We start from the raw sequence: 20,926 nt of genomic DNA, 5'->3' as shown, positions 1-20,926 counted from the left end.
AAGGCCGGGTTACACGTGCAGGTGTGGCCGTTCTGCCGACAGGAGAGACAGGCCAGGCAGGCGGACACCACATTTTTACTTCAGGGAGCTGGCCAGTTCCGACCAGATGAGTCAGGACCGCGACTGCACAGAGCGGGCGCGGTGCCCCCGAGTTCAGTCCCACTCCCCGTCCCCCTCGGCGTGGGCCTCGTGCGGAGCCTCCGGGTCGTAGAAGTGGAAGGTGGCCATCATGTCCCGCACGGCAAGCATCAGCCTGTTCAAGCCCTGGTTGCGGTCCAGCCCCTCGGCCCCTCCATCCTCGGGCCTCTCCCCCTGTGGCAACGAGACCCGTGTGAGCGGGGCTGCCGGGCACAGGGGAAGCTGTGGAGGCGAGGGAGCCCCAGAAGCCACACACATGCGTCCGGCACAGCCATGCTGACAGGAGGGTGCTCTGTCCACTCGGCAGCTACAGGCTCCGGCGGGCATGGCCGGCGTGCTCGGCAGACGGGGTGCCCCGCTGCCGGCAGAGCTCCCGGTCAGCGGGGGAGGCCACCGCACGCTCACTTACCTCTGTGGTGTAACTGGGCAGCAGCGACCGAAAGAAGAGGGCAATTGTGTTTCCACGGCTGACAGGACTCAGCCTGAAAGGGAGAAGGGGGGTCATGAGACAGAGCAGGGACAGGATGGCAGCAGCTGGAGCTGGGGCCTGGAGCCCCAGGGGCAAAGGCGGAGGCTGTTCCTAAGGGGGGCTGGCTCGTTGAACCAAGTGGAAAGCAGGGCCCCCACAGCCAGGCTGCACACTGGCCACTGCACAGGTGCCTGCCTCTGAGAGACCCTGTGGGTCCAGGGTGTCCTTCAGCGCTGAGAGCTGAAGGGGCGTAAACTGGTCACAGAGATTCCAGGGCGAGTGTTCCGTGGAGACCCCTCCTGGTGAAGGGAGGCACTGCAGCCCAGCCCGACGAGACAGAGGTGCCCTTCCGCAGGGGCCTCCTCTGCTCTGAAAGCGGACGGCCTACAGGGCTGGGGGGACAGGCGGGGAACACCCCCGAGTCAGTGAAGTCCTGCAGCCATTCCTCAACGCTGTGATGTCCAGTGTGTCAGCTTCTTTCTGAACCCACGAAACAGTAATTTCTACCTTGATTGGAGAGTTTAACTGGGAAATGTTACCTCATGAACATGCAATCCAATTGTTATGATTCAGTGGAAAAAAAAATCACCCCACAAAGCATGTTCTACCATGACCTGGAAGCCCCTGTTCCCTTAAATGGGACGAGGGCTGTGGATGACCCTTCCAGACCTGCGGGTTGGCGCTGGGGAACCCTGGGCTCCGCAATGACACGGTTTTAGCAGCTGCACACCCCAACCCCGCAGCCACGGACCCCCCGCTCTCCCGGCCCAGACGCACGGGCCTTCGCATGGGCGGACTCTTCCGCTCAGGCCCAGCGGCTGTCACCTCGCGACCCGGTCAGGGCGCCTCAGGCCTCAGTGCGCCCACCACTCCTTCCCCGCAGCTGCTGGTGGCAGTCCCCAGGCCCTGCCCCGGCGTGTTCCCCCACCGCACTGCACGCGCCAAGAGCACAGAGCTGGCCTCACTCTTGCTTCCCGCTGAATGCCCAGCACCTGCGACCGAGCAGCGCTTCCCCGTCAGACAGAAAGAACCGACGGAGTCCGCACCCGCAGAGGCCGGTCCGTGACCCCAACACTCTGTGCTGCGGGCTGTGTCTGGAGGAGGTAGCAAGCCCAGGGTCCAAAGCACTGACCTCAGAGCCAAAAAGCAAAGGAGCGAGCGACATGCAGACAGTACCTCTCGGGCCTCGTGTAGGAGTAGATGGTGTCTGGAGGAGGCAGAGGGTCAAAGCCCATCACAGACTGCGTGGTCACGTCCTGCAGAAGAGGACACGGGACGGAGAGCTGACCACGCCCTGCACTGCGCTTCCCTCCCCACAGCCGGTCAGCCGGTCCTGCTGTGGACTGGACCTTCCTGCGGGAGCTGACCCTCAGGCCAGGCTGGGCTTACTGCACCCAAGGCTTTGGCAGCAGGGGCGGGACACACAGCCACCCTCGCACACGCCACAACCTCCATCCAGGACGTCAGGATGCCACAACCTCCACCCAGGACGTCAGGACGCCACAACCTCCACCCAGGACGTCAGGACGCCACTGCGGAGCAGCGGGCTGCAGGCTGCGGGCGCCCGAGTCTCCGAGGGGAGGGACCAGCTCACACCGGCTCTTGCCAGAAGCCCCACTCCTTACCGGGGGGAGCGCGGCAACAGCTTCCTTGATCTCAGAGAGGATCACGTGACGGTGGATATTTCTGGGCGCACGCTGGTACAGCACCTTCCGCCTGCAGCCCGGGAGAACAGGGACAGCCCATGGAGTGGAGCCCGCCCTGCCCCGACGTTCACGACCCAGACCCCTGAGCGGTCGGGCCTCACGCTTCCTGTGTGGACCCCTCAGCCCGAGCGCGCCCCGGCTGCCCCAGACTCACCTGCTCTCGCACTCTCCCACGGCGGGGTCCCCGGCATCCACTGCCCGCAGGACCTCCCGGACGTTCTCCTCCAGCCAGCTCATGGTGGCGGCCTCCTTCCACAGGAAGTGTGACCGCCCGAGGTACAGGCTCACCAGCTGGCGCAGGGCAGGGGGCTGGCTGCGGGACAGCAGGGCCTGTCAGCACAGCCCCGGCCCGGCCCCAATAGGCCCGCTGGCAGCTGTGGGGTATGTCCAGGGTGTGCCCAGAGCCTGAAGTGAGTGGAAACTGCCTGGAGAGGGGGCTGCCAACCTGGGATGTGCTGCTGCCTAGGGGCTGGGGGCACACAGGTGCCTTCTTCTGCACGTGCATGTGGCCCTCACTGAGCACAAGTTCGTTAACGGGAACACAGAGAACAGAAAGGACAGGGGGCCACCATTCCCTGTACCCCTGCTCCTTGGGAAGCCCAGTGCTTTGGGCTGCAGGCCACGCACACGCCTGCCAGCTCCATGCCCAACAGGCCAGGCCAACCAACGCCCACAGGACCCAGGCCCTTATACACGTGTGCACGGCACCAGCCAGGAAGACAGGCCCCCACCACGAACACACAGGCACGTGGCTCCCCAGAGCGTCTTCCGGTCTTTACCTGATCTCGGCACTGGGTCCGAAGAAGTGGTGACCGGCAACGGCGGCGTCGGGCCGCACACTGCAGTACTCAAGCAGGGGCATCAGAACTGCAGGAGGAAGCACAGCCCCAATGTGTCACTGTCCCCGAGGAGGGGTCCTCTGTCCTGCTGCCTCCCAGTGGCCCTGTCTGCACATGAGGGAGTTGGCCAGGACCCCTCCGAGCATGGGAGCTGGACGTCCTCATCACAGAGGCCACACACCCTGTCCCCTCAGCAGCACCCGCCCTCTGAGGGAGAAACCTCCTCCCCAGTGACTCTCCAGGGGGCTCCGTGCACGAGGCTCCTGCCCCAGGCCCTGCCCAGAGGCAGCTGCAGAGGTGAAGGCCATGTACCCCCGCGGGTCAGTGAGCAGGCTGCATGGGTGGGCAGCTGTGTCATACAGGGGGCTCCAGAGCCACGCCCCTACCACCACTGGGCAGCGGCCTGGAGGCCGACCTCCCTCCTCCACAGGGACAGACACAGCTCCAGCCGCTGGGTGGGGAGGGTCAGTTCCCTGAGACCTGCCAGGCAGCCCTGTGCGCACAGCAAGCCAGGCCAAGGTGCGCAGCAGGGCTGGGGTGGCTGAGGTGTGGGGTGCTGGGAGCCTGAGCCGCTCACCTTCCACCCCATCCCCCCCACAGCCCTCACAGTCCCCATCTGCTCTGGCACCACCACACACACCGTCCCAGCGCCTGCCTCCCTGCCCGGGGGGAGAGCAGCAAGCTCCTCTGGCAGGTGAGAGCCCTTTCAGGGCGTGGGGGATGCACGACAGCCACTGAAGGGATGAGTCGCAGGCCTGTGCACCCCAACACCCACGAGGAAGGTGGTTCGAAAGGCCCCGGGACAACCTACACCTCAGCCCCTCCAAACGGAAAGAGGCAGGATCACAAGACAAGAGCGTGCAGCCCAGCCGGCTAACTTGCCCTCCCGCCCCACCTCCCGCCCCACCTCCCGCCCCACCTCCCGCCCCGTCCAGGGCCTCACTTCTTGCTCCCTAGAAGATGCCACACCTTCTTCAGAAGCTAAGTCTTTTTCAAACAGCCAACATCAAAGACATCCTAAGACCCCAAGCTACCCCGAGACCCAAACAAGTCCCGACGCCGTCTTGGCTTTCACATGGTCCCTTGGGCTGGTCTGACGGGGAGGGCAGGGCTTGGGCGGCACCCACCTCCGGGGAACATGGTGAGTGCCTGGCGCAGCAGGAGGGAGGCCTTTTCCCTCGTGGGGCCGAGCTCCTGGTCTGGGAGGTCTGCCTGCTGGCTCAGCAGGAAGTACGCCAGTGGCACGGAGAAGGCAAAGTTTGGGAGCTGGGACAGGTTCCGATGAGCCTGCACGGGGTGGAGACCAGAGGCAAAGCTCTCAGCAGCCAGCACACGTGGTGTCTCTGCAGCACTTAGTGTGACGAAGACAGTCTCCCCATCTGGGGGGTTCGCTCTGCAGAAAGGACACACAGTCACCCCCTTGTCCAGGGGGACGGGCTGCAAGACCGCAGTGGGCACCTGGCGCCGTGGCCGGCACCGAAGCCTGCACTCACTATGTCCCCCCCGGCACGTGCACGCCCGTGACCAAGTCCAGTCTACGGACCGGGCAGCGTGAGAAACTGACAACAAACAGAACGACAGTTAGAGGCACGACAGTGAAAACAGCGCGGGTTTCTTTTCTTTCTTTACATTTCACTGACGGAAGATTTGTTTTCACCACAGATTTTAATAACCTCGGCATGTGATTTTTTCTTTCCTCATGCAGTTGAGAACTCTCACCTTCTCACTTAAATGAAGTTTTTTATGGCTTTCCTGGGACAGCGCCGCACCCCTGGCATCTCTGGTGCTTTGGGGCATTACTGAGTGAAACTGGGGTGACTTGCGCACAAGCCCTGTGATGGCTTGACAGTCTCTCTCATAACCCAGACGGCTCCTCTGCGCACCCGTCAACCAGGCCAGAGGCACTGGGGTCTCCCAGGACCCTCGCCGGAGCCCGCGCCGGCCGCTCACACCTACCTCCCACTCCTCGAACAGGCGCACCAAGTACTCGTAGCTGCGCGCCCGCAAGGCCAGGTGGTCCACCAGCAGCAGCATGCACAGGGGGTCCTCGTCCGGTTCCAGGCTTCCAGAGGCAGCGCGGGGGGCAGAGGGAGATAAAACCCAGAGTGGGCCCATGTCACTGCCACAGGCCTGCAGCTGCCGAAGAAGAGGCCGCGGCCGCAGCCAGGACGCCTACCTCAGGATGAGCTTGCAGTACTCCAGCGCCGTGCGTGGGCAGCCACGCTTCTCTAGGAAGCTCAAGTGCTTGTACAGGGCCAGGTAGAAACTCCTAGACCCAAGACAGTGCCGCGTGAATTAGAGCGACAGCAGGCGGCAGAGCCACGCCGCCCTGTCCTGCTGGCTGCGTCGGCACTTCCTGTGGGGCCTAATCGCCGTGAATGTTCCGGAATGTTCCTGGGTCTGCAGAGAAGGCGACGCTCTGCTTGTTGTTTGAGTTACACGTGTGTCCGTGCACAGAAAACCAAGCTTATCTGCTAGGTCGAACCTTTACCTTGGGTTTTTGTTAAGTCATCATTGAAGGAACAGAGTTAAAACCCAGTGTCATTACCACCTGGACCCACCTCTCACTCCAACAGCTGTGGCAGCTCTGTCGCTGGAGCGGCGAGTTTGTGGCGGGAATGATCCGAACAGACCACCGTCTTACCCAGACCATCCGCGCGGGGAGTGCCTGGGAGTGTGAGTACCTCACGACCTGCCCCAGCGCACTAACAACTCACAGGGAGAGACCAGGCTGGCAGACACCAGCAGTGGGGGGTGCAGGTGCAGCCCACGGTGCAGGGGTACAGTGGGTCAGCACGCTGGGGACCAGGATGGCCTCTGGGAGCAGGGGGGGCTGGGAAAACGCCCCTGTTGGCTGACAACCAGAGAGAGCCGGAAAGCACAGGAGGGTGCGGAGGGCCCAGGACGGCCGGCATGCCCCCCCCACCAGGGCCCTGACAACCAGGTTGAGGTCAACTGGGGGGCTGCCAAGGCCACTCAGGGCCTGAGCAGGGCCCTCAGGGCAGCAGAAGTTTCTGCAAGACACGGGGGCCCCATATGCACAGTGGGTCACTGCCAGAAACAGGGTCGGGCTGCACCCCAGGGACACACTCCAGAACCACACACACACACACGCAGACAAAGCGTGGTAGGGCATTCTGCACTCACAGGGCAGGACTCCTTTCATGCAGAGACACACGGGAACCTGAGCACAGGGCCCCGAGGGTGAAGTGGCTCATCAGGCTCAATTCCAACATGGACCGGCATGACCCCGGTCAGTGGTCACCTGGCCAGGGCCCAGTCCTCCTGCACTCATGCTTTCAATACAGTGGGATGCTCGGTCGGAGCCTCAAGGAGGACCCATGTGGACAGCCCATGCCCCTGCTCCCGCTCCCCATCCACAGGTTCTCAAGTCACCTGCGAGGAAAGAGAGGGGAGGTTGCACGCACCTGTTCTCAGGTCTGCGGTAGTCCAGCCGGCAGGCCCCGCTGGTGAGGCTGAACAGGGGGTGGAAGGCGCACTCCATGCTGTACAGCGCTCTCTCTGCGGGCCACACAAACACCAGGGGACAGGGTCACAGCCACCGCGCAGAGGACTGCAACCCCGTCCTCTGTGCCTCGCCACATGGAAAGCTCTGCAAGGAGGGAGGTCAGGTGACTAGGACTAGGGAGCGACAGGGCACAGACGTGATGCTGCAGGTCCCTGAGGCCACTCTGCACTGACTTCGCCCACAGGGTCTGAGCTGGCAGCTCCTGGGTTCCAGACAGAAGTGCACACACATCCTTCCCTGGCCGGGTGGCTCAGGTGGTTGGAGCGTCGTCCCATAGACCGAAAGGTCGTGGGTTCGATTCCCAGTCGGGGCACATGCCCAGGTTGCGGGTTCTGTCCCCAGTCAGGGCATGCAGAAGGCAAGTGATTGATGTTTGTCTCACATATTGATGCTTCTCCCTCTTTGTCTCTCTCTCTCTCTCTCTCTCCCTTCCTTTCTCTCTAAAAAGCAATGAAAAAATATCCTCAGGTGAGGATTAAAAAAAAAATGTACTCATGTCCTTACAAAACTCACACACACAGGCCCCAGCGGCTCGTCCACAAGGGCCGACACGCGGGAACGCCCCCGTGTCTGCCAGGTGCTCCATCACACAGTGGAGCGCCACCCAGCCTTGGAGACGGTGGTGAGTGAAGCAGCCGGACAGACACGTTTGTGTGATTCCACTGCTCAGAAAGGTCCAGAACAGGCCAGCCCGGACACAGAAAGCAGACCAGTGGCTGCCCAGGGCTGGGAATGAGGCAGGCGACTGATGAGTCCAGGCTAACAGCAGTGGGGGGCTCCGACGCAGGGGAGCAGTGGGTGCAGTGCAGGGGTGCAGTGGGTCAGCCCGCTGGGGACCTTTTTTTTTGTAAGTAATGGAAATGGTCTAGGGTCTATGAAGGGCTGTATGACTCTGGCATTTATTAAAACTATACATTTTAAGTGGGTAAATTTTATGCAACACGAATTCTACCTCAAAGCTGTTATTTTAACAGTATCTTGGCAAACTCATTCGTATCCCAGCATCACCCAACGGCATCTGTGCCGCCAGCCAGCCTGTGGGACACTCGGGTGAGGGGCAGGAGGGCTGGGCAGCAGGCGGCTCTCACCCACGAGGTCTCGTGCCATCTCCTGGTCGTCCTGGAAGCGGCAGGCGTCGCTGAGCTGCAGCAGCGAGTCCACGTGATAGGGGCTGGTCTGCAGCAGCACCTGCGAGGCCAGAGGGGACGCCGGCCACAGCTGAGGGCAGGGCCCTCCGGGGACGACACCCAGGAGATGCCAGACCCCTGGGCACATCTTTCTCTCGGGCACCAAAGCCTCAGGGAAAACATCACCGGGGGTGACTCACACAGCCCCCAGCTCAGAGGCTGAGGGACATGGCTGTGAGGCCAAACCTCTGACTTGACTGAAGAGGCGGCCTGGGACTCTGTGCCCAGGTGTCTCCACCTGCCCCCACCCCCACAGCCCAGGCCCCACCCTCAAGGCAGCAGTGAGCCCGCACTGCCTGCGAGTGGGGCCCTGCGACCCGGGTGGCCTGCGGGCCCCACGCACCACGATGTTGTTGGGCTCCATGGACTCCACGGCGGCCAGGAACTTGTGCTGCGTCTGCTGGTACTCCTCGCTGTGCTCGAACGCAAAGTAGGACAGGCCTTTCTTGGACTCCAACAGCCGCATGGACAGGCCTGGGGACAATGCCGGGTCAGGCCCCTCGAGGTGCTCTTGGCGAGGAAGCTCCGCACGCTCCGCCTGAGCTGCTACATGGGAGCTCCGGCTCCACCAGCCCAGCCGAGCGCCACCACACGCGCCAGGGCTGACGGCCCGCACCCACTCTCTGCTCTTTCCTGCAGAGACGCTCCCCCAGGGGGCGTGGACAGAGCACCAGCCCCCACAACACCAGTGCACAGGCCGGGCCGGCATGGAGGAGACATGACGTGGCCCGTGACCAGACGCCGCTTGTCCCTGCTCCTTGTGCCCGAACCTTCAGGGCACAGGGCTGCTTCTCCAATGAACCTGGAATTCCTGTTTCCCTTCATCACCTTCAAGAACTAGGTCTGCGGTTTCTGGTCACCCTGAGTTCACACTGCGCTGACGGCCGCACTAGGGCCACAAGCCGCAGGACACACAGCTAACACCCCCCATTCCGGCCCAGGCTCGGGGCGTCCCTCCCCCACCGCTCACCCCCACCCAGCCCGAGGGCTCTTCCATCCCGAGCCATTCCAACAGGCCGCTGGCCCACACCACACACCTTTCTGCACAGCTGCTATTTCTCTTTAAAGTACGTGACGTATTCGTTTGCAGCAAAAAATAAAATATCACACTTTAAAAAGAACTTGATTGCTTCCTATGGTATAGTATCCACAGGAAAAAGCCAGAAAGTAGAAAAAAACTGCATTGAAACATGGTCAGGACGACGCACAGTCGGCATGGGGGGCTGTGCCCCAACACCAGGAGTGTCTCCTCTGGCACCACACCAGGCCCTCAGTCACCACACACGGCTCTGCACAAGCCGAGGAGCAACCGGGCCAAACGGGCTCAGACCCCAGCAGGGCCCAGTGTCGGGCCCGGCACGACCCCGCACCGCCACAGCCCCTCACCTGGCTTGCTGTACCGGGGCCAGGTGCTCTTCGGGGTCGTCAGCCACGTACACTTGGGGTACACACGCTGTCTCTGCCGAGGCCTGCGGGGGACAGGACATGACACAGCTTCACCCGCGCTGCCCGGCCTCGGCCCAGCATGGGAGCAGAGCCATGGGGCCGGGGAGCAGGTGCATGGCTGCACTTCCACATGCGGCAGTGACTCCATGTGACCACTGCCGGACGAAGCTGGGACCCAAACAACCAGACAACCAGAGAAAGCAAAGAAACAGGAGCTGGCAGGCTGGCACAGTGGCAGGGAAGGTGACAGGGGGCCACAAACCCGCACAGAAGACGACGGGACTGAGGGTGAGCCTGCAGGCACCCCGTGGACACTCTCGAGCTGCGTCTGGGGGGCAGGCAGGACCGGCTGGGCAGGGGGCCGGCTTCCCTCTGGAGGCAAGGGCCCATTTCCTCCCCTCTCCTGGGACTCCCCAACCCAACAGCAGGTTTGAAAAGAGAAGAGACCTGATAGCCCGCTAACATCAGCACCAACATCAACTTCTGGGAGGCGGCTAGCCCAGCAGGAGCACAGGGTAGGCGGCGGGCACAGCTCTGCAGACTTTGGGGTGGATGGCCCCCCGACCCCTCGCCCCGCACCCCGGGGTCTCTCTGCAAGCCAGAGAGACCTGCCCGAGCGCTGGTCACAAGGAGGGGTTTCCGCTCTATCAGTGACGGTTTGTTTCTTCAGCTGAGTGACGAGCACACGGACGTGTGTATGTAATTATCTATACTTTTTTAATAAACTGAATTATTTGACTTAAGGAAAACATGAGTGATTACTTCCGGCCAAGATGGAGGCGTAGGTAGACACACTGTGCTTCCTCGCACAACCAAAAGAAGGACAACAACAATTTAAAAACAAAAAACAAGCAGAACTGACGGAAAATCAAACTGTAAGGAAGTCCGTCAACCAAGGAGTTAAAGACACACTCATCCAGACCAGTAGGAGGGGCAAAGTTGCGCAGCCGGGCTCAGGGCACAGAGCACTAAGCGCAAGGCGGTGGCTGGAGGATGGGCAGGCAAGGCGGTGGCTGTCGGACCCAGTGAGGCAGTGGATCGTGGAGCGGGGCACGCAAGGTTGCATCTGGCCGGCAAGGCAGCAGCGGGCGGACCCGGCGAGGCAGTGGTTGCGGACTGGGCAGTCCCACTTTCGCTCGCAGATAAACCGGGAGAAACAGCTAAGGAGCAGGATGGACTGCGCAACCCAGGGCCCCAGTGTGGGGAAGTATAGCCTCAAACTACCGGTTGAAAACACCTGTGGGAGTTGAGGTGGCAGTGGGAGAATCTCCCAGCCTCACAGGCAGTCCGTTGGAGAGACCCACAGGGTCCTAGAACATGCACAGACACACCCACCTGGGAATCAGCTCCAGAAGGGCCCACCCTGCTTGTGGGAAGCGGGGGAAGAGACTGAAATCCACAGAGAGCTGAGCCAGCGGCATTGTTCCCTCTCGGACCCCACCCCCACAGACTGCGTCACAGGGCAGCAACTGGGTTGCCCTGCCCCAGTGAACACCTAAGGCTCCGCCCATCACTACATAACAGGCGCACAGAGACAAAAAAAAAAAAAAAAAAAAAGAAAGAAAAACAGATCAAAGCTCCAAAAAAAATACAACTAAGTGATGAAGAGATAGTCAACCTATCAGATGCACAGTTCAAAACACTGGTAATCAGGATGCTCACAGAATTGGTTGAATTTGGTCGCAAATTAGATGAAAAAATGAAGGCTATCCTAAGTGAAATAAAGGAAAATGTGCAGGGAACCAAGAGTGATAGGAAGGAAACTGGCACTCAAATCAATGAAGTGGACCAGAAGGAAGTAAGAAATATTCAACCAGAACAGAATGAAGAAACAAGAATTCAAAAAAATGAGAAGAGGCTTAGGAACATCCAGGACATCTTGAAACGTTCCAACATCCAAATCATAGGGGTGCCAGAAGGAGAAGAGGAAGAGCGACAAGTGGAAAACTTATTTGAACAAATAATAAGGAGAAATTCCCCAACCTGGCAAAGGAAGTAGATTTCCAGGAAGTCCAGGAAACTCAGAGTGTCCCAAAGAAGTTGGACCCAAGGAGGAACACACCAAGGCACATCATAATTACATTAGCCAAAGTAAAAATTAGGGAGAGAACCCTAGAAGCAGCAAGAGATAAGGAGACAGTTACCTACAAAGGAGTTCCCATCAGACTGTCAGCTGATTTCTCAAAAGAGACCTTGCAGGCAAGAAGGGGCTGGAAAGAAGTATTCCAAGTCATGAAAGGCAAGGACCTACATCCCAGATTGCTCTATCTAGCAAAGCTCTCATTTAGAATGGAAGGGCAGATAAAGTGCTGCTCAGATAAGATCAAGTTAAAGGAGTTCATCATCACCAAGCCCTTATTATATGAAATGTTAAAGGGACTTCTCTAAGAAAAAGAAGATCAAAAACATGTATAGTAAAATGACAGCAAACTCATAATCATGAACAACAACACCTAAAACAAAAACAAAAGCAAACTAAGCGAACAGCTAGAACAGGAAGCGAACCACAGAAATGGAGATCACATGGAGGGTTAGCAAAGGGGAGTGGGAGGAGGAGAGAGGGGAAAAAGGTACAGAAAATAAGTAGCATAGATGGCAGGGAGAAAATAGGGGGAGGATAAGAATAGTATGGGAAATGTAGAAGCCAAAGAACTTAAAAGTATGAAACATGGAGATGAACTAAAGGGGGGGGAATGTGGGTGGGAGAGGGTGTGGAGGGGAGTGAAGGGGGGCAAATGGGACAACTGTAATGGCATAATCAATAAAATATATTAAAAATAATAATTTTAAAAAATAATAAAAAACCCAAAACCAATGTAATTACTATTAACTTAATTACTAGCTTTAACTCAGACAGAAATAACACCAGGCAAAAACGTCAAGAAATGGCAGAGACAGACCCAGCAAACACAGGCACAGGGAACGAGGGTGGGGGCAGGGAGAAGGCTCACTTAGGGTGGCCCAGGCGACCAAGAGGAACGGTTTACAGTTCAAATGTTTTTCATTAATATTCAAGAAAAAGAGACAAACTCAGAGAGCCTTGTGCCCTAAATAACACCAAAAATAAAAGCAAACTATAAAGTAAAAACCATTATAAATACAAGGAAAGTATGGGCAAATAACAGGGCAAAAAATCCTCAACCCACAGCCTAATGCCCATCCCCTGGGGTGACAGCAGTCCCCATGCACCAGGGTGTGGCCGCAGGGGGTGTGGGGATCAGCATAGCTCTGTGACCCTGGGGAGATGCAGTGGCCCAGTGACCTGTCCTGAAGGGTTATCTCTTGGGGGTTGTCAAAGCAGGCAATTCTGACTTGCTTGAATTTTTTAATGGGAAGTATTTAGTTCTAGAGTCAGAAAAAAGTTCTATAACCAGACAAAGCGTCTGTCAGGGTGGAGGCCCCCAGAACGCCCGTCCTCCCACTGGGCGTCCCAGAACCAGCCCCTTACGCCCCCAGCATTTCTCCTCGAGACTCTCTCACGGGGCACCAGCCACTGAGAACTGTTACATTAACAAAGATCAGACTTGTCCCAGAACCGAAACTTCAAGTTAGTTGTGCTGCCAATTGGGAAGCAAGAATGAACCTACCCAAGATTTCAAGGCTAGAAGCTCAAAATTGAGGAATCTCAGAGCCTTTGCTACAGAAAGCAGTGGGTCCAGCTCGGGTGGTCCCCTGGCCCCGCCCTCAGAGCCCCTGGCCCCGCCCCCACAGGGTCTCTGTGCACTAGGGCTTGGAAAGCCCTGCCTGCAACAGAGAACACAACCCACGTTGGTCTTACCTTTGCTCCCCCAGCACAGCTCGGGCGCCAAAATACCTTTTCAGTTCTGTGTCAGGATTCAAGTGTCTAGAGAATTTAAAATTAAAAAAAAAAAAAAGCGAAAGAAAGAAACTGAGTTCTTTTACAATGATCCTGGGAGGTTTAGAAAGTCACATAAAATCCCCAGCGGGGAAAACTATTTTGGCGTCAAAGACAATTTGTAAGCCACCTTTCTCTACAGCCACCTGACCGGAGGCCAAGTTAAGAAAGCGAAAAGGCCTGGACTAGGTGGGCATTCCCCACTGACTCAGGAGCAGCCTCTGAGGTGGGCACAGGCTTTCCTCTGGCATCTGTGGGGACGAGATGGGTGACTGACCCCAGGATGACACCTCAGGGCAGCAGCATCCCCACACACACCCAAGCTAAGAGTGAGAGAGGCCCTTGGAAATGGTGGAGTCCCTTGTTCCTCTGTCTCCTTGTTCCTCGACGTTTGGTGATGAACCCCTATCACTTTCAAGTGAGGAGAGTAAGCCTTCTTCTTCCTCCTGGCCGCGGAGCCCGCCGTGGCCCAGGGGGCGGCGGTACCTGTGTTCCACATACAGCACGTGCCTCCTCGCGCTCAGGGGCTGGGGGCTGGGGCGCCGCGGGCCGCCACTGTCCTCGATCCTCTCCAAGATGCGATCGATGTCTTCCAGCCCATTTTCCTAAAAGCCCCGAAACCACATATTAATCACCATCCTCACTTCATCTTAAACGTCACAACAACAGATGACCACGTGATTCGCTTTGACAAAAAACAACAGTCACACTGCTAACTTCCTGAAGGATAGCGAGCACATGGCCGAGAGAGGAAGAGAGAGTCTCCCCAGGAGGGGCTCCGACGAGACAGAGGCACCACGTGGGCCCCGGGCCATCTGAGTGCTGAACCCATGCCACTGGTCTCACAGGTCCACTCACCTCCTCAGGTAACGGAGCTGGGACTGGAGATGCTGATGCGCAACCACAAAGCTGCAACCTCTTTTTTGGGACTAAGAGGAGACCAGGGAGGCCCAAGGGCAACATGGGAAAATACTTCTGGGGGACACACTGCCCCTGGGGGCAGCTGCTCCTAGGCATAGGGCACAGGTCCGGCCTGGGGCTGCAGGCTGAGGAGGGGCTCTGCCACCCGCAGCGTCATCTGGGGGCAGAGTGGGGCTTGGATCTCAAGGAATGACATGAGCAAACACAGAAGCAAAGCTGGGTACGCAATTTCCCCTTTAAATTTCTCTAACCTCTAAATTAGTTACACGACTGTTGGGAAGAAATCAAAATATCAAATAAGTACAACTGCTTTCCTTTCCACAATGACAGCGCTCTTGCAAACACGGTCACATCCCTAACACCTTCCCAACTTTCTGTAAGAAGCGCTGCAGGCGCCAGCCCCACAGAAGGACGCAGGACAAGACGGACAAGGCCTGGCTGCATGCACAGGGGAAGCGGAGTGACGGCAGGACGCAGTGGCTGTGGTGGGCAGACTCAGCTCTAGGGTGTGGCACACAGCGGCAGACCTGAGAGACGCTCGCCAGGAAGACGTGCGAGCTGTGGGAACTGGGAGCAGGTAAGAGGAGACAGGGTCACGGGACCCAGCCCTACGCTCCGTATTTCGTTTTATTATGGGACGATAAAACCTTGGGGACATGTCTGCTTCACACAGACAAATGAACTAACTGCCTCCAACACCATCCGAGAAACAGCCAGGAAAGGGTGGGCGCGGTGTCCGCTGGACATACCAAAGTTTCTCCTGGGGCGTTCTTCTTATTTTTCTGCTTCTTTTTCTTCTTCCGGAGTTTGCCACTCGTACTAGACTAACAAAAGAAGCACATCTTAATCAATGGGGAGAGACGGTGAGATCTTCCGCCCTGACACCCAGAGCAGAAGCTACAGAGGGACAGTCTCACAGGGTGCAGGCCTGGTGTCCCCTTCCACTCCCTGAATGTCCCCGGACCTCACCTACTTCTCTCAGACAACAAACACCTCCCGGGTCTCCCCACCTCTGGTCCAGCCTCCCCCTTCCTCTCACTCCTCTTCCTGACACACCTCGGGGCTCCCAGTGACCTCCTGAGGCTCCAAGAGTTCTGACGTCTGCCCACCGGCCCTCTGCTTTCACCCTCTGCTGTGTTAAGCCCTCGCTGCCACACTCAACCACTTGGAGACCAGGCCCCGCACCACAGTCCCTACACCCATGTCCTTCTGCTTCAACACCTGGCACGCCTTCACCTGGCCCTCTGCTCCCATCACAGTGTGGAGACTCCTTGGGGAGGCACCCCCACACTCATCTGCTCTCCCCAACTGGAGCTGTCCACTCATCCATGTACCCCTCGACCAGATGCCCCTGGAGGGCAAAGACTTGTCCCGAGAGCCCAGGAGGCTCCCCAAGCACGTGCTGGATAAGTGAGTGATAGGTCTTTGGAGGGGCATTCCCAAGTGCCCCAGAGAACACAAAACTTGGGGGCCTACATGTTTCTTCAGGGTGTGTCCACCCAGGGCCGTGGTCCACCCGGCCTGAGCTCCAGATGCACATTTCCGAAGAGCACGCACCCTGCTGAGCAGGGGACTCTCTCAAAAATGAGGGAGACAGTGCTCATGCTGGGGAGACTGGTCTGGGGGACCCTGGATGCATCCCTGACAGCCACCAGTCTTGAGGATTTCATGCACATCTGACCAGGGCTCCCAGGAAGTTTGGGGTGACTGAGTAATGAACAAGATGGAATTCAGAGAATGACAGCAGGGAGTATGTGCCTGGGCACCTCCGCCCCCACACACCCCCACACCTGCTCCAGGGGTGCTGCCCTGCCAGCCTCCTCTCCATCCTTCTTGGGCCCGGCACCTCCACTCTGGGACCTCCTTTTGCTCCCCGACACCACAGCATCTGTGGGCAGACTCTCCCCATTCACCACAGGTCCCTCCTCCAGGTCCTCAATGTTTATCTGCAGAAACGAAGGGGAGAGAAGAGGTATCATCTGGGTGTCCGGTCACCACTGCATCCTGATGCTATTTATTGCAAGGCACGTCTGCGAGGACAGCAGGGAGGCCACTCGGGGCTATGGAGGAAGGAGCGCCAGCATGCTGTGCCCCGCAGGCCTCAGTGCCGGCACCTGAGCAGGGCCTGGGTCAGGGCTCCCACGGTCCACAGAGGGGCTGTGGCCCACGTGGCCCATGGTGTCCTGTCTTCAGAGCCAGCAGTGGGCAGAGTCCCCAAACATCACAACTCATCCCCCATGAGCACCGCCCAGGGCCACTGTCACACAATGGAGTCCACACTCACCCCACACACGGAGGAATCTGAGGGTCACAGTGTTGAACAGAAGCAACTCCCAGGGCCCCCCCCCCCACCAAACACACACACTCTGGAGGAGAGATGGAGACAGGGGTGGGGGGCGGCAGAGGTGGGTAAGGGTTACTGGGAAAGCTCTGGCCCTTCAGCTAACAAATTAATACACAAATAAAAGAGGCCACAATGTAGCAATAACCAGATATGATGGACCCATTCAGGTACACTCAAGTCCAAAAATAAATAAATAAAACTGTATGTTCAATTTAGAACATCTAAAAAATATAAAGCTAAAAAAAGAACTACTCTAACCCTGCAAGCCTGAGATAACTCTGAAGTACAACTGGGACCGTGCTGTGGTTGTGACTCTTCATGGACGAGAACGCAAGGCACAGGCGCTGCCGCCGTCCCAGTGGGCCCGCTGTCCAGCGGGAAAGCAGCAGAGAAAGCAGGAGTCAGTTTTGTGTTCTCGGGTTTGCCTTCTTTACCAGTGGAGGGTTCCACGTGGAAGGATAAACTCAGGAGTGTGTGATGGTGTCTCTCTAGCAGATCCCTAGATCTTTACGGGTAAAAGTGCACCTGATTGGATGATGCTGGAATTCTACCAAAGTGGGGTCTGCCACAGCACCACCCATAGCAGGCGATGGCCCCCTCAGACGCCTTCCTCTACACGGCAGCATCAGGATGTCAGGGGCCGGTGTGGTCTGGCTGGTTAGGGTCTTGCAGCAAAGCGGGAAGCTGGAATGAGGCTGCTGTGGACATCTCCCCTAAACTTTGGGTGTCATGGAGGACTGGCACCCACCCTTTCCTCATCATTCAACTAAGGGCGCCACTGGGGCCTCTTGTTAGTTGGGTGCTGGTTTCCTATTATAAAATCAGGCTCTCTTTCTTAAAAACAAATCCTATTTTTAGCCCCTTTTGGGAATCTGAGGTGTTTTAAGGAATTCAAATTCATAATAAGCTCTAGGCCAAGCTAAACCTCAACAGAAAGAACTGCTGATTCTATGTGCACACTGGGCACTCACACCGTGCAGGACACACAGGTGAGCAAAACATGCGTTACCAGCCCACGCAAGGAGCTCAGGGAGGCGAGACCACGGTAAAGGACATAACACCCTGGCCAGGTGGCTCAGTTGGTTGGAGAGTCATCCCATACACCAAAAGGCTGCAGGTTAGATCTCCAGTGGGGACACATACTGGAGGCAACCAACTGATGTTTCTCTCACATCAATGTTACTCTCTCTCCCTTCCTCTCTCTCTAAAATCAATAAACATATCCTCAGGTGAGGATTTTTAAAAAATCTATAAAAAAGACACAGCACACACAAGAAAATTACAGACTGAGGCCAGCGCTAAGGAGACACGGGTGGGAGTTTATTCCTTCAATTCACAGCTACTGTGTTACTTCTCTGTGCTGGACACCTGGCTGGCGGGGATGCAGCGATGAGCAAGACACCACGTCCGGTGTGAGGAATAAAGGAGAATGTTTGTAAAGACCCTTCAAGTGCCTGGCGTGGAGATGAAAATCAAGGGAAGAGCGCTCAAGATCCTGAGAGGGGGAGCCCCGCCCCCATGCTTCCGCCCCGCCCATCAAACTGCTGGGCAGCCCACCTCAAGTGATGGCCACGCCCACCACGGAAGCTCAGACCACTTGCCCCGCCCCTGGACACTATGGCTCCGCCCCTAGCATTGGCTCAAACCCGAGGTGACCCCGCCCGCTGCTCCTGCCCCACCCCCATGACCGCATGCCCCGCCTACTCCCCTCGTCCCGCCCTCTCCAGTGCGGCCAGGACCCTAGGTCGCCCCGCCCCCGTGACGTCACCGTCGCAACCCCCCACACACACCCCACCCCCGTGCTCTTCTGCCCCGTGCAGACCCGCCTCCCACGCGAGGTCCCCGCCACCCCCACCCCTGGCGGCGCAGCTCACCAGCTCGAACCGGTTGTTGACTTGGACGCCCTCCTTCCCTGCGCCCCGGAGGCGCCGAGCGCCTGGCCCCCGCTTTGGTCCTTCCTCTTCCGCATCATCGTCATCACGGAAGCCAAACTGCAGGGCGCCGGGGCCGAGGGGCTCCTGTCCGCGCTGTTCCCCCCTTAGCCTCCGGAGGGCCCGGCGCGACATAAGACCCAACGGCCGCTGACGTCTAGGGACTAGGAGAAGACTGGCAGAAAAACAGAGCGGCTGACGCGCCTGCGCACTTACGGCGCGCTGGCGCGGGGCTGGCTTATGGCGTTTGCGCGCTGCGGCTCTCCGGGACTTCCGCTCCGTTCCCAGTGGCGTCAAGGAAGGTGCGGGCTTGCCCGGACGTGTTCTCGCGCGATTTGCTGGCCCCTGGCGGGTGTGTCCGAGTCTTGCGGAGACGTGCCTGCGACTGCTGTCGGGCTGTAACGCGGGAGCGGGGCGCACAGGCTCCCAGCCTCCTGCACCGGGACCTAGGCCCTGTTCTGTCTGGGGTCACGCAGGTGGTGCCAGGTGAGGGGGCGATGCGCAGGTGACAACTGGAGGGACCTATATGACTCTGGTCCCAGCTCTCCGCGCCCTCCCCGTGACTCGTCAGCCTGACTCCAAGGCTGTATAGACCGGACAATCCCCGCATTAGCAGTAAGCGCATGCAAACCGAGTAGCTCCCCAAAGCTGCGGAATTCCGGACGACACTCAGGGACCACCCCCATGCCGGGATGGACTGAAACCGAATCTGTCCTGCTTGCTTTCTGCCGCTGACGCGCCCCGAGTGACTTCCTGTATACCTCTAGGTTTGGGAAGCTGTGGCCTGAGGTGAACTTGCCGCCCTAACTGCGTCAGAACCTCCTGGGAGGTGGTTATAGTAAAGATGAAAGAGCCAGCCCTAAACATTCCAGGTGGGGCGTTGACATTTTAAAAAGCTCTTTGGAGATTAAAGTGTGAATGCAGACAGGACGGAGAACCCTGCACTGCCATCCAAGTGCGAGGGCAGGATGACCTGGTGTGGCAGCCTTGAGCTGGGGATGGCTGTCACTACGGAGCATTCTCACCTCATCTTGCGAACTAGGGATGCCCTTTTACAGGTAAAGGAAGTGGGATTCAGAGACTAACTGGACCGGGTGTAGCCTGGCTTTGCATCTGTGTCTGTGGCTCCAGAGTTCACAGGAGGAAGTGTAACAGTGGAAAATTGTAACCCACCCCATCGTTCTTTCAACATTGTTTCTGTAAGTGTGGACTCGGACTAACGTGTAGCTTATAAGTGAACAGCATGTTTGTATAAGAATTCTAGGAACTAGTTTCAAAAGATACAGTCCCCGACCTTCAGGCACCCCAGCCCCGGGAGTTTGGCTGACCTCCAGTGGAAGAGCCCGGATGACGTGAAGCCCGGGATGATGAAACCAGGATGACTCACAGTGGACCGTCACTTGCCTTATGGGAATGGGCTGTGTTTGTCTGCACGTAGAGAACTTCGCAGCCCCCTTTCTTGATCCCTATGTTCTGTTCCCCTCTCCCTCCTTACAAAAACCTCTGCCTCCACGGAGACGTGAGTCCCCCATCTTCCAGGACATGGGGTTATTAACATGAGTCCCACATCTTCAAGGAGATGGGCTTTGAGACCTGAATCCCATCTTCCAGATGGCCAGCATCTGCAAATTAACTACTTCCCTTTACACCAGCACCTGCCTCTCAAGCATTGGCTTTCCTAGAGGCAGGCAGCCAGACCTGTGTTCAGTTACATACAGAAGGCCACTGGATGGAGAAGGGGAGGCAGGACAGGATGTGGTCTGTAGGCCTGTACTGGTCATTGGATCTTGAACGACCACACCACTGGCTTACAGCTTCTGCCTCACGGTCCCACAGCCTCACCTGCTCCAGCCACTCCCCCGGGGTCCCCTAGAAATCCTGCCCCCGCCTGCAATCCAGCCATGAAGCAAAGGGTTATGCTGAGCACAGGTGGGCCCTCCAGGACACCGCCCTGCTGTCCAGTCTGATTGTGCAGGGCCAGGCCAGCTGGTGAACGGATTGTGTCAGTGGTATGGCCAGTTTATGCAGGTTTACTGCCCCACCTGTGGGCGGAAACTGGGGAGTCTGATGGGCCTGGAGCTGCTTTCTGCTTTCCCCGTCACAAGACAGCTGTGTGGCCCTGAGGGAGGCAACATGCAGCTCATTTGAGTGGCACCTTCCCTGAACAGGCAGCTTGAGCCTGAGTCCACGTACCACCAGAAGTTTGCATGTAAACAGTTTCAGAGGAAGTGACCTTTGTGGGTCCGAACCTCGGGTGGGGGCGGGGGTGGGCAGGGCTTGACTCCGAGGGCACTGCCGCCTCTGGACCTGCGGTCCTCGGGCGGCAGGCCCGGCAGCCTGGGGACAGCAGTGCCAGCGACACCCTCTCCACTCGGCCCAGCTGAGCAGGATGGGTTTCCGTTGTTTTTGTGAGGCCCTCTACTTCCAGAGCTTCCTGTGTGGGCCAGAACCCAGGTGTCCCCTGTAGAACTGGGGCAATGACAACAGTGCTCACCCCCCAGGAGCATCTGCTCGTGGAGCTGCTGTCCACGTGTGGGCTTTCTCCTTGCTGGCTGTATGT

General features: G+C 58.1%; 1 protein-coding gene across 1 annotated transcript; it reads right to left on the bottom strand.

The window, feature by feature from the left end:
• Positions 1-59: 59 nt before the first annotated feature.
• On the bottom strand, positions 60-18,776 carry TCF25 (transcription factor 25). Its single transcript, XM_045818526.1, has 18 exons — positions 18,310-18,776; positions 15,882-16,037; positions 14,841-14,915; positions 13,657-13,775; positions 13,093-13,158; positions 9,255-9,337; positions 8,212-8,342; positions 7,770-7,869; positions 6,581-6,674; positions 5,329-5,421; positions 5,109-5,214; positions 4,280-4,439; positions 3,093-3,180; positions 2,468-2,626; positions 2,233-2,323; positions 1,784-1,863; positions 548-620; positions 60-312 (listed from the first exon to the last, which is right to left on the bottom strand). The coding sequence occupies exons 1-18, from the start codon at positions 18,499-18,501 to the stop codon at positions 154-156; spliced, it is 2,025 nt and encodes a 674-aa protein (XP_045674482.1). The 5' UTR covers positions 18,502-18,776; the 3' UTR covers positions 60-153.
• Between the last annotated feature and the right edge of the window lie 2,150 nt (positions 18,777-20,926).

This window comes from Phyllostomus hastatus, unplaced genomic scaffold (assembly GCF_019186645.2).
Source record: "Phyllostomus hastatus isolate PE091 unplaced genomic scaffold, TTU_PhHast_1.1 phas_scaffold_345, whole genome shotgun sequence".
Lineage (NCBI taxonomy): Eukaryota > Metazoa > Chordata > Mammalia > Chiroptera > Phyllostomidae > Phyllostomus > Phyllostomus hastatus.
Note: the sequence above shows the minus strand (reverse complement) of the source record. Positions and strands in the feature narration are given on the sequence as shown.

Bases quoted from the DNA above. Each gene is read 5' to 3' on its own strand.
- TCF25 (XM_045818526.1), bottom strand. From the start codon at position 18,501: ATGTCGCGCCGGGCCCTCCGGAGGCTAAGGGGGGAACAGCGCGGACAG. The intron at 9,338-13,092 runs GTAAGACCAACG...TGTCCCCCGCAG, and splicing joins GCTGTGCTGGGGGAGCAAAG to GCCTCGGCAGAGACAGCGTG. The intron at 8,343-9,254 runs GTGAGGGGCTGT...CATTGTCCCCAG, and splicing joins GCCCCGGTACAGCAAGCCAG to GCCTGTCCATGCGGCTGTTG.